Source organism: Hyperolius riggenbachi, chromosome 8 (assembly GCF_040937935.1).
Source record: "Hyperolius riggenbachi isolate aHypRig1 chromosome 8, aHypRig1.pri, whole genome shotgun sequence".
Classification (NCBI taxonomy): domain Eukaryota; kingdom Metazoa; phylum Chordata; class Amphibia; order Anura; family Hyperoliidae; genus Hyperolius; species Hyperolius riggenbachi.
The window spans coordinates 252,914,655-252,928,148 of record NC_090653.1 but is presented as its reverse complement, the minus strand read 5'-3'; the positions used below and the strand labels follow the sequence as shown (position 1 = coordinate 252,928,148).

Sequence of the window (13,494 nt, the reverse complement as noted above, 5' to 3'; positions counted from 1 at the left end):
CATTGCCGTTCACTGTCATATTTCCCTGCTCCTGTCCGCCGCTTCGCCGGACACACCGCTGCCTGCTGCCAGACACACCGTGCCTGCCTGACCTCCGCTCCTGGCCTCCGCATCCCTACATCTGCCGCTGTTGGACCTCCGCTCCTGGCCTCCTGCATCCCCGCATCTGCCGCTGCCTGTGTTTCCGACCTCCACTCCTGGCTTCCGCCGCTGTCGGACCTTCGCTTCTGGCCTCCACATCTGCCGCTGGCACACCGGACGCATCCCGGCTCCTGGCTCACAGGACGCATTCCCGCTCCTGGCTGCTGCACCCCCCGGGGAAGTTCTAGCCCCTGGTGGCCGCTGCAACCCGGCCTTCCAACAGCAGGCAAGCGACGGATGATGCCTCCCGGATCGCCTCTTCAACGCAACTCCCGGCGGAGCCCGGTCTGCCTTCCATTCTCCTGAGGAGACAACCTCCTCCACGGATCCCACGTGGCCTGGCCTGCACAATTCCACCCAGCGACCTTGGGGGCAGCAGTGGATTCCTCCAGGTGCGCAAACAGCGACCCCAGGACCAGCCTCCCCTACCGGATACACCACTCCAGCGACTGTGGATCCTGCCAGGGGCTACCCGGTGCCACTCATGGTGAGTCCCTCAGCTGCTATGCCCTGTCTTGCCTCTGCCCTATGCCTTGCTGTGCTGAAGAGAAGCACATACTGTGCCACTTACCTGCTACACCACCTACCTGCGCCTTATACCTTGCTGTGCTGCCTGACTGCTACTCTACCTACCTGTGCCTACACCTGTGTACTATATTTGTGCTGCGCTACCTGCCTCACAACATTACCTGTGCTGCACTACCTGCCTCACAACATTACCTGTGCTGCCGGTTACACCACCTACTGACGCCCCGCGGGGACCCTCTGCCCCCCGGACTCTGCCCTCTGCTCGCACCTGTCATACCACCTACCTCGGCTCTATACTGTGCTGTGCCGCCTGCCATACCACCTACCTGTGCCCTATACTGTGCCGCGCTGCCTGCCTGCCTCATATAATCACTGGTGCTGCCTGTCACACCACCAGACGGTACTGTGCCACTCTGACTGGGCTGTCTGCTTTACCACCTACCTGGGCTCTATACTGTGCTGTGCTGCCTGCGCTACCACCTACCCCATGCCCTGTACCACCCACCTGTGCCCTACACTGTGCTGCCTGCCTGCCACATACCCTCACCGGGCCTACCATGTTCCACTGGGGCACCGGCACCTGCACCATGTGCACGGAACGGCTAAATTATATTGCCACCGTATCCAGAGAAGTCCTCCTCAGATGAGAACCCCTGGTCAGCCCCAAGCCTGCATGGTGCTCTGCCCTGTGGGATGCTGTCTCCACCCACGCCAAATTCCTCGTCTCCAAGCGGGCAACGAACAAACGCCACTGCCACAGAGGTAGGAAGGCGGGGGCCCAGGCCCGACTTAAAAGGAAAGGTCTGCGCACTCCCGTCCCTGCCATTCTATTAGCCAACGTCTGCTCACTCCCAAACAAACTGGACGAGCTGCTCCTCTTACTAGGTAGCAAACCCCAGATCGGCAAAAACACCCCTGTTCTCTGTTTTACCGAGACCTGGCTAAGTGACAACACCCTAGACAACTCCCTACACATACCGGGCTAGCCATTAACTGCAGGCCTCAATACTCCCCCAGAGAGTTCTCTTCCCTTGTCCTCGTCAGAGTCTACATCCCTACCGACGCATGCTCTAGGACTGCCTTGCAAACCCTCAGGGACTGTATCTCGGGGTGGGAAACTGCCCTCCCGGAGGCCCTGTTCATCATCCTGGGCGACTTTAACAAGGCGAACCTGCGACATGAGATGCCCCGTTACAAGCAGCACATAACCTGCCCCACCAGAAACTGCAACACCCTGGACCACTGCTACACGGTCCACAAGAACGCTTACAAGGCCTCCCAGAGTGCCCCCCTGGGAAACTCCGACCACAACACAATCCACCTGATTCCCACTTACAGGAGGCTCCTGGAGACCTCAAAGCCCACCATCAAAAAAAACAAAAAATGGACAGCCGAGGCAAAAATAGAGCTACAAGCTTGCTTTGACACCACCGACTGGTCGACCCTCGAGGCACCCTCCCTTGATGAATGGGCCGAAAATGTCACCTCCTACATTAGCTTCTGCGAGGAAACGTGGATCCCATCCAAGACTTTCAGGGTCTTCCCCAATAACAAGCCCTGGTTCAACGACAAGCTCCGCCGGCTTTGGAAACGCAAGTAGGAAGCGCACAGGTCTGGCTCACCTTAGGAGTACAGGGAGGCCAGGTACACCGTGAAAAGAGAGCTGCGATCAGCAAAGAGGGCTTACTCCGAGAAGCTGGGGCTATGCCTCCAGTCTACCAACACACGGAAGGTTTGGAAGGGCCTGAGGGCGGCCACTAACTTCAAACCCGTTCCTCAACCGGTGATCCCAAGTCCTCGACTGGCAGAGGAGCTCAATGAGTTCTACTGCAGGTCCGACCGTAAAGCCACGACCATGGTGACCCCCCCCCCCTTGGGTGAATCCGGCACCTTGGCTCCTGCTGCCGTCCATGAAACTGAGGTACTCCGGCTCTTCGGCAAGCTGAATCCCAGGAAGTCTTCTGGCCCCGACGGAGTGTCGTCGATCTGCCTGAGAACCTGTGCCGATCAGCTAGCCCCTGTGCTCTCCTCCTTATTCAAGCGGTCACTATCGGATGGCACAGTCCCCTCCTGTTTTAAGCGGTCTACGATTGTACCAGTCCCCAAGAAACCAGGCAGCACTGAGCACAACAACTTCCGACCGGTGGCCCTAACCTCTAACATCATGAAGCTGCTGGAGCGACTGGTCCTTGCCCACCTGAAAAGGTTCACGGACGCCCACCTTGACCCACTCCAATTTGCATATAGGGCAAACAGATCTGTGGAGGACGCCATCAGTACCAGCCTGGCATACGTCACGGAGCACCTAGAAAACCCTGCCTCCTATGCTAGGCTACTGTTCCTGGACTTTAGCTCAGCGTTCAACACGATCTGCCCAGACATCCTGCTCACAAACCTGACGCAGCTTGGGGTGGATCCCACCCTCCGGGCATGGATCAGGCACTTCCTGACGAACAGAACGCAACAGGTGAGGCTGGGAAACTGCTACTCCAGCGTAAGAATCACCAACACTGAGGCTCCACAAGGCTGTGCACTGTCACCGCTATTGTTCTCCCTCTATACCAACCATTGCATATCATCCGCGGACTCTGTGAAGGTCATCAAATTTGCGGACGATACCACTATCATTGGCCTAATTGGCAGCAACGGGGAGCACAAATACCGCAGCGAAGTCGAGAGAATCTGTAACTGGTGTGAAGACAACAACCTTGTACTCAACACAGCAAAGACGGTTGAACTAGTTGTAGACTTCAGGAGGAACCCCCCCCCCCCCCCCCCACACCTGTCCTCATTGGGGGAACTGAAGTCTCAAGGGTGTCATCGGTACGGTTCCTCGGCACGACTCACACGAATGACCTGAAATGGGGGCAGAACACCACCAAAGTTCAGAAGAAGTCGCAGCAGAGGTTATTCTTCCTGCGCCAGCTGAAGCGCTTCGGCATGCCCTGGAAACTGCTAACATGTTTCTACACTGCCACCATAGAATCCATCCTCTGGTCCTCAGTCATTGTTCTGGTACGCGGGCGCAACGGCCAGTGACAAGCACAAACTGCAGAGAGTCATAACGGAGGCAGAAAAGATCATCGGGTCTCCTCTTCCACCACTTCTCCTCCACTCCGCTAGGATGATGAAGAGAGCCACCATGATCTCCTGAGACCCCTCCCACCCAGGCAGTCGCTACTTCGAGCTCCTCCCGTTGGGCCGCCGCTACAGGTCCTTAACATCCAAAACCACCAGGCGGGACAACTCCTTCTTCCCCCAAGCGGTTTGGCTGCTTAACTTCAACCCTCCCCCGACAAAGCCCACCCATTAGCTTGCCCTGGCGGGGTCGGACAGCCAGCTCTCGCCCATTTTGCCTGCCTGGTCCCCACTGCACGGGCCACTGTCGCTGTCTTTATCACCACTGCATCATCACCACCCATCGACTATCAGTAGCAGCTCTATTGGACTTACTGTTGCCTCGGGACTGTTTCACCTGAAAGCCATATCTATATCACTACTGCATTTCTGTATTTGTATCATTGTTAACTGTATGTGTTGCGCAATTGTCCTCTGTCCTCTCATACTATGTCTATGCCATGTGTACTACAATCAATTCCGGTATAGCTCTGCTGTACTTGGCGAAATAAAGTGATTCTGATTCTGATATTTGGGAGTATTTTCAAAGGTCTTTTCGGGTCTTACTTTGGGGCAAGTTCTCTCAGCTAAAATGCCCAGCTTTGTACACCTGCTGTGGCCATCACAATGCGCTCATCCCTCTCCTGTGTTATCCGTTTATTTTTCTTTAAGGGGAATGAAACAGGAGGAATGGGAACAGCCTAGGATGGGCAGGAACAGGAAATACTACAAAGGGGCGGGGACAGACCGAGGCAGGAACTACAGCAGGGAGATTTTGCAAGTGAAGTTTTCTACTAATAATTAATTGCAAGCTCAATTAAAATACTGCTATAGTACAGAATAAAAATAGTTTATAGGCCAATACAGCATTAATATGAGCATGCCGGTCAAAAGGAACATAAAGAAAAATAAAGAACATAAAGAAAAATCTCATTACCTCCCACAAGGAGCAAAAGGCTGAGGCAGATTTGGACAGGGGTCTCCAAGCAGAACTTTCAGAGAAGCGCAGACTCCTTCCGCCAAGGAGCGGAGATTGTAGCCACCCTACGAGGAAAGATGGGGTCACTCATCAATTGGGTCCCGCCGGTCTCGACAGCCACAAATAGCAGCATGAATCACTAAAAGCCATAAAAGCCTGTAACCAAAACAATCTGTACTACATGGCCATACACAGCCACCTAATGCAGTAATCTGTTACCAGATTAAACTACTGGGTGGAGGAGACCAAAATATATAAAGTAAAAAACGTTTAAAAAGGTAAGGTAATGTTGGCTTACCACTCTCGAAGATACACACCCGACGTATGTGGTGGAAATTTGCAATTTATTGCACAAAAACAACACTTTTCACTGGCCTGTCCCAAAACGTGCTGGTCTGGTGTTTTTGTGCAATAAAATTGAAATATTTTACCAATGCTTTTAATTATTTCATACATTTTGGGTGCCTCCACCAAGTAGTTTACACCTCTGATGAGTGGCTGTAATTTTGTTTTTGTAATCAATTAGCAGCTTCAATAGAGTTATCTCTTTTGAGATAAGTGCCCTGCTTTTGACCTCAGTCGGCAGAACTCATTGTGCTGTAAATTCTTGGAATGCTTTGAGCTCTCTCTACTAGCGGAAAATATAAAAACTGAAAACAGAAGTCCTCTGTTATTGTCTCACACTGTGCCCTAGTGAGAAATGGCCATAAATACACATTACAGCAGTACTAATTAGAAGCAGGGAAATGTAACAGATAAGAAATACAAAAATAAATTTGCCTGGAGCACCTGCAAGTCTCTAAATAAATTGGCTGCTAAAGGGTCAACTACAAAAGCCCCTACAGCAGTGTGACCACACGAGTCCTGAGGATCCTGGAACCTGTACCAGAGCAGAGGCTGGTATTCCTCTGTAAGCTCGAACTGGTGGTTACATCCCTCGGAACCTGACTTACAAGCGCATCCTTCCTTTAATGTAAATTAGTTGGAGCATATAAATACAGTACCACACTACAGGCTCCTGGCCGCCGTCTGTTGGTTATGTCGGTCCTCGGTGTTCTTGGACGATCAAATGGTCCCTATCCTTTCAGTGAAATTGTTAAGGTGGGCATACATGTATCGATTTTGCGGCCCGATCGACGCAACAAGCATGTCTGTTCGCTGATTTTACTGATTTTGAGCCAAATGTATTGTTCGAGCATGCTGGGAAATCTCAGGCCGACATGATCAATCGGGTGCGTGGCCGTAACGGCGTGTGATATCGCGTCAACCAATGAAGTAAGGGAACCAATGGCCGCTTTCCCCCGTAGGTCGCAATCTTTTGCCAGACACTTAACTGCTTCGGGACTGACGCGGCTGGAATCTACTTCCTACTGGTGGCTGAGCGGCTCGGGTGTAGATTCCAACTAATCGTAGCCGCGCACTCACGCCGTCCTTGCCACTGCACCCGCTCACTCGGCTATCTCAGTAAGGCAGAATTTCCGCATCTCAGTCAGGATCCAATTTCATTGGGTCCTGGTCACATGATTACTGTAAGCCAATTACAGGGCACTATAGGGAAAGGACGGCTCTGGTCCTTAAGGGGCCAGAACTGTCCGGTCCCGAGAGGGTTAAACAAAACTCCTGTTCAGTTTTGTTGGATTACTTCTATTATCCAGTCTTCATAAATCTATAGTATAAGGGGCTGCACTTATATCAGGATCGCTCTGCTTACCTCCAGGGACAGAATCAGTCTTCCTTCTGCCAGCGGCATCAGCAAATGTGTGAGATGAGCAAAGCATGCTGGGGTGGCCGCCATCTCGCCCTGGGCAGGAAATAAACATCACGGAGAATATCAGAGGCAATCACCTCACACCAAAGTTTCACATCTGAAGATTGCAAATTCAAGATTTATAATCATCTGTCCACGTTCCACTGACATTTTTTCCCAGCCACACGCATGGCCATTAGTCTTTACGCTGACCCAATGGTCTATGTAATGGCTAACAGCTATAACTCTGGTCTAGAGGGGCCAGAGCAGCAAGGTGTTGGCTTTGGGGGTGGAGCCTGATGGGGAGGCCTGAGGAAGCTGCAGCGAAACAACGGGCACAAGCAGTAACGGGGGAAGCACTATATTAACTGAGACAATATGGGGAAAAGCACTAAAATTACAGGAGGAATAAGGGACCACTATAATAACAGGGGCGCTTGGCAGTGTTATATTAACAGAGACATTATAGAGGAGAGGCATTATAAAGTAGACATGGCAGATTGTTCCAATCACTCCTGCAACCTGGGCCATTGCAGAGGGGCCTAGAGGCCTTGGGCCCGTCCTCTTCCCTCTCCCCAAGTGCTGCCAATTAGCAAAAAAAAACCCTCTTTGTTTGCTCAGAAAAACCATGCTGCCACCTACTCCCACTATGCAGGATAACAGGAGGGGGAGGTTGGGGGGAGGTTGGGGGGGGGAATAGGGGCCAAAGGGGCCCCATGCTATCATTTTTGCAGGGGGGCCCTACTAAGCTCCTGAAAGTAGAATCCCTTTATTGTAAACTCCAAGGGTCCTAGCCAAGTAGTTTACTATATCAGAAGTTTACTACGTGTATAACGGGATCCATCATACATTGAATATACATACAGGCACACTATCGGGACCTGGGGACTGAGTTTGCTATAGCCAAATGTGTACTATATCAGTTTGTACTATAAGGAGATTCTACTGTAATGACAGAGGCAGCACTGGGGGGGGGGGGGGGGGGCGCTACAATAATGGGGGCACCAGCAGAAGAGCATTGTGGGTAACGTGCTGTATTCGAAGACAATCCCAGGTCCATGCCCTGATTTATGTGACATTCTGTTGTCTTATGAACAGAGGCAAAGCTGATTTTACCTTTGGGTCTCCCACCATAGAGTCAAATCCAGCTGCGACCAGCACAAGCTGAGGCTGAAACTGCCAGGAAGAGAAATGAGAGTTGTTAGTCGACTTAACAATTATGTTATATTAATAACTGCATTATATTAGCACGTTTGCTGAAATTAGCGATGACTATTCTTATTTATAGTCCACAATGTTACTTAACGCCATAAAAATTGCAAAGATCTTCTAAATTATTTCCATCACCGCCACCACCCCACCCCCACTCGTCACTCACCGTCTTCCATGACCATAAAAAATGTTGCATCCTAAGATGCAATTTATGAATGAGAGAGCTGGGGGAGGGGTTAAGTGGTCACATCATCACACTATGCTCAGCTTCACAAGCATACAAGGGGAGTGTCTGAGTCCTAACTTGAAGCACATAACAGCCTGCAGAATACAACAGTCTCTGGCAGGGCTTCCATCAGAAATGTCTGGGCCCCACACTGGAAAAACCTACTGGGCCACACTTACCCCCCTCCCCCCCCCATATTTAAGGTGATCACTGGAAATCAGCAAAACACTGACACGTGTAATCCTCTGAGCAGCACTAGCAATTTGTAAAAATTGCAAACGCACTGCATAAAGCATTTTCCCAGCAATTGTGATTCTCATTCACTAAAATGAGAATGGTAAAGCACAAGCATGGCAACATCACAAAAAAATGCAAATGTAAAATCGGCCGGCTGAGGCAAACACAGTCAAGCCCACTGACAGTGTAACAGCCCTGCAGCTGGGGCTCACGTTTGTGGAATTGTTCCCCGGGCCACAGACTCACTTGGGCCCCATACTGCAGTCCCACATGTGATGCCCTAAAGGCGGCTCTGGTGTCTGGGCTGGTGGCAGCAATCCCTCTGACAAGCAGTTCCAGCACTAGATTCTGTACTTTATTTATAGGAAAGGTGCCCTTGACACTTGAGAAGTATTTTGTGTTTGGAGGTCCCCTTTAATGTAAGATGACACAATTCTGGCCAAAGTAGACAAGTCTGTGGGTTTATTACCTCGTAGGCGACGGGGAGAAGGAGATGGAGGAAAGCTGAGATGTAGTCGGCATCCTTCATCTCAATCTGTGGGAGGAAACAGAGGGCGGTTGAGACGGATTCATACACCAGAAATCTAGCGGAGAAATGGGGGACTCCTGCGCGAGGAATACCTTGTTCCAGGGCACATTTATGTTATATCTCTCCCCCCGCTCCTTGCCCACCGCTGCGCTGGAAGACTCTGCAAGATGTGGCCAGAAGCTCCCGTCCTCATAGCGGTGGATGGAAAAATACAGTACGCTGGAGGGATAAAAGGGACATGTATAATAAACACAGAAGAGTCCTGAATAAACTTTGTGGATGTGGAGGGCCAAGCTCCTGGGACTCTTGATCTGGAGAGGCCAGAACAGGAAGGTCATGAGTTTGGGGGGTGGAGCCAAATTGAGAGAAAGTGTTGGACGTGACAGAATTAGTGAGAGGGTGTGTGACACAGCAAACAGAGTGGCCACGGCAAGAGCCCTTCAAGAGCCGGATGAGGCCCGGGGCCGCCATCAGGATAGCCCTGCCGTAGAGAGTGGTTTTGGACCTCCCACAATGGCCAGCCAACCATATACGGTGATTATACATCAACCAGTGTAATGACTGACCCTGCTCATATCATCTAAGCTCAGTGGATTGTAGTGTTGGACTTCCTTAGGTGAATATTTTGGAAGAGTATGTATATGCAAAAAAAAATGTCTGGGCGGGGAAGGGGGCTTTTACAAGGACTTATGGTGGCCATACATGGTACAATTTTAAATTTTTTTCCTGATTAGATAATTTAGTTCGATTATCCCGTTAGATCGAATATAAAGATTTCTTTCAGATCTTTCTCGAAAAAAACGGGATAATTGTTCGAATTCCTTGATCGAAAAAAAAATATTTTCAACTTTCATTCAATTTGATGATTGAGATCGAAAAAACTGGAGAATTGAACGTTTTTATTGTATCGTGTATGGCCACCATTATAGGTATAATAAAATGGCTTGTATATGGAGGAGAACAGTGGTTTATTGTGGGGAAAACTATTTACTGAAGTTATGGAGGGGGATTAGTGTTTTTTCATTGGGGGGGGGGGGGGATGAGAGAGGCTTGTTATGGCTAGTAGGGATGGTAAAGAAGATGTATAAAAGTACAAGTTGATGCAGGGTTATGCAAATTGTATAAGATAAGTTATACAGCTTGAAAAAGGACCAATCAAATCAGTCGAATGGACCAGTCGGAGCTGCAAACATTTTCATAATCCTGCATCAACTTGAAATTCTTTGCATCTTATTGACCTTCTCTAGGGGCTAGATTTCAAAGATGGAGCATCATTTTACATACACAGTTTGGGAGGCATTATGGGTAAAATAAAAGTAATGGTACTGGGCCTGCGCTGGATCCCAAAAGTATATATCGTTGCATGCTGCAGGCGCTACTGCAACTGCACACATCCACCGCCGAGCTTGTAGGTGGATTTTTTGGGGGTGCCAGAGCAGGATCGGGGCTACACAGGACGATGGGGGAAGCCTCAATAGGATCAAGAGGCTTCCCCCTCCTGAGGCAAGTACCCCATAAGTGTGAACCGGTTTTAACAGAGGTCCTAATCCTCTATCCAAAATACAAAGAAAATGTTTTGCTTTGAGTTCAGAAAACTTTAGAGAAAATGTCTGCGACGGGACAACAGAATGACCCATCTACGCACAAGGCAGGTGATGTACCTAGGATCGTCTTCAAATATAAACTGCGTTCCCTGCCCGTGGTGGACGTCCCAGTCCACGATCAGCACCCTGCGGGTGAAAATGAGAGAATTCAAAGGAGGAAAAGACAGAGAGCGACTTCCAATCCCACTGAGCGGCACTCACCGCTTTACACCGAGATTGTGCTGAGCGTATCGGGCCGCGATGGCCAGCTGGTTGAACATGCAGTAACCGTTCATCAGGTCCGCGTGAGCGTGGTGTCCGGGGGGCCTGCCAAAGATACACACCAGGAAAACCATGAGAGATATTACAGGTATGAGATGCTAATAGTTATGACTTGCATGCAAAGTTAAATGACCACTATTGCAAACAATTGGTTAAATAAATGTAATCACATTCAAATTAGATGTACGTTTCTTCAAAAGTAAAATGAGCCATAAATTACTTTTCTCCTATGCTGCCGTCACTTACAGTAGGTAGTAGAAATCTGACAGAACTGACAGGTTTCGGATTAGCCCATCTTCTCATGAAGGATTGTACATCTTCTCATGGGGAAATTTTAGTATTTTGTTCAGCTTTTACAAAAAAAACCAAACTTCTGGGAAACATCTATACCAAAAATGCCGGCTGCCCTCCTACCTGTTTGCACACGATTTTGGCAGTTGGACTGAGCAACTACCATTCACTAAGTGCTTTTGAAATAAAGAAATACCTGAGAATTACCCATGAGGAGATGGTCTAGTCTAATGCCTGTCAGATTTCTACTACCTACTGTAAATGACAGCAACATAGGAGAAAAGTAATTTATGGATTATTTTACTCTGTGAGAAATGCACTTCTTAGTTGTATGTGTTTATGTGTATTTTAAATTTGACACTTTTTGTGATTATGTTCCTTTAATGGAGCTTAGAATTAGGCCGATCAGATGCACTTCCTGCCAATTTTAATTGGCCCAATTCCATGTGGAATAAAATTAGCTGCTCATAAAGCACCCCTTCTGTTTATTATATAACTATTTACATATTTTTGATACTTTTCACCTCTCTTATTGTGAATAGATACCCCAGCATCAGTCCCATTCAAATGATGCCAAGCTATAGCAATCAGGCTTGGCAAGGTCAGACATTTGGCACAGGACACAGTATTTGGGGAGCATTTGCTGGAAGCCAGAGTCGTGCCTTGCGTCTTGTGATGAAAAAGCCGGTTCTGCAGTGTTTGTAAACCAACAGTGCCGCTTAATGGGAACCTAAACTGAGAAGGATATGGATTTTTCCTTTTCAAATAATACCAGTTGCCCGACTCCCCTGCTGATCCTATGTCTCTAATACTTTTAGCCACAGCTCCTCAACAAGCATGCAGATCAGGTGCTCTGACTGAAGTCAGACTGGATTAGCTGCATGCTTGTTTCAGGTGTGTGATTCAGCCACTACTGCAGCCAAAGAGATCAGCAGGACTGGCAAGCAAATGGTATTGCAGTAGGATGAGCCATACTATGCCAGGGGAAAAAACACATATATAAGTAGATAAATACTTGATCTACTTACATAACACATGTATTTTACTGTCCACGTTTTGATTTCAGTGAATTTTATATAGTAAATGAAAACAATTCTGTTCCTGGTGGGAACCATGTCTTTTGCCCTCAGTTTGAGGCTAAATACTGATGTAATTTCTTCCCTTAACTTTTTTTTCTTTTCTCCTCCAATCGCTGAGTCACCTCAGCCTTGCTTGTAAACACAAGTGAGCAGAGGATCATGTTGCAGCTAGGCAAGGAAATAAAGGGAAGAGGAAGAATTATAGATAAAAAGAACCCCCAGCATACAACTGAATGGCAATGGCTATTAAAGGGCCATTGCTCGTTAGGTATGTGATAACTACAAAACATAACAGCAGAACAAGTTTTGTACGTTTTGAATGCAGGATTAGCATCTTTATCACTTAATACACTCAGACCAGTTGCTGTTGAAATTTGATTTTTATGGTGACAATCCCGCTTTAAAAGGAAACATTCAAATCCCTCTCAGTTTAGGTTCCCTTTAAAGTGTACCAGAGACGGAAGGAAAAAAAGATCTGATACTTACCCGGGGTTTCCTCCAGCCCCATAAGCACATGAGTCCCTCGCCATCCTCCCGCGCATGCGCAGAAGACCCAGACTGACACGACAGAGCCAGTTACCAGAGCTGATTGCGGCAGAACGGCAGACCGCGGGAGGACGCCGAGGGACTCAGCAGTGCTTATGGGGTTGGAGGAAGCCCCGGGTAAGTATCAAATCTTTCGTTGTCAGTGTCTATGGTTTACTTTAAGAACTAAAATAATCAACTAACCACAGTCAAACTATTTGTAATGAAGAAGAGAAGGAACCCGAAATGGGCTTTTGAAGACAAAATATACATACCTGGGGCTTTTTCCAGACCACTCCGGGCCTAATCGCTCCCATGCAGTCCTCTTTCGTCTCCCCGTTCGTCCGCAATTGGCCCTGGAGAGTCCCCCAGTCCAGGGCCAACTGTGCAGACGTGGAATGGAAGCGCATGCGCCCCTGCCGCGTTCACGTCACGGAGAGCATTCTGCCCCTGCACAATACTACTGCGCTGGACGCTCCTGGTGACAAGAGCAAGACGGGGGAAGAGTGCCTGACCAGACTGTGCCTGCGCCAACTGGCCTCGCCTGGAGGAATTACCAGGGCCAGTTGCGGGCGAAGGAGGAGGCGACCGAGGATGGCGAGGGAGTGATCAGACTGGAGGGGGTGGAAGAAGTCCTAGGTATGTGTAATTTTTTAAAGTGGCCTCATCTCAGGTACCCTTTAAAGGTGATGTGTACCTATTATCATTATCGAGGATATGGAGTTGGTACAAAAAATTTTCTGATTACAACTCCGACCCCCTTAAGGCTGGCTTCACACTATAAATTGGCGTTAACGTTGCAGTGCGCCCGCTGCAATGCATCGCACCAACAAAAACAGGTCTTCAGGGAACACAGCGTTAGTACACGCAACATGGGACCTATGAACTTCCCCATAGGGTTTTATTGGGCTGCGGTAACAGTGTGGCAATTTGCCGCAACGCACCACGCCTTTGTGAAAGGGCCCTCACTCCTGCTCTTGACAAAAATCATCCATCTCCTCAGTTTATGAAACAACCG

At 48.9% G+C, this 13,494-nt stretch overlaps 1 protein-coding gene across 6 annotated transcripts in view; it reads right to left on the bottom strand.

The window, feature by feature from the left end:
• Positions 1-13,494, bottom strand: part of HDAC6 (histone deacetylase 6) — a 90,565-nt gene that overhangs the window by 41,456 nt on the left and 35,615 nt on the right. For all 6 annotated transcript variants that reach the window (XM_068248633.1, XM_068248631.1, XM_068248635.1 and 3 more), the window contains exons 9-15: positions 10,522-10,626; positions 10,378-10,446; positions 8,809-8,935; positions 8,657-8,722; positions 7,629-7,688; positions 6,477-6,566; positions 4,724-4,830 (exon numbers count right to left, since the gene is read on the bottom strand). In XM_068248633.1, the coding sequence (XP_068104734.1) occupies positions 4,724-4,830; positions 6,477-6,566; positions 7,629-7,688; positions 8,657-8,722; positions 8,809-8,935; positions 10,378-10,446; positions 10,522-10,626 (624 nt within the window). The remainder of the gene's footprint in view (positions 1-4,723; positions 4,831-6,476; positions 6,567-7,628; positions 7,689-8,656; positions 8,723-8,808; positions 8,936-10,377; positions 10,447-10,521; positions 10,627-13,494) is intronic.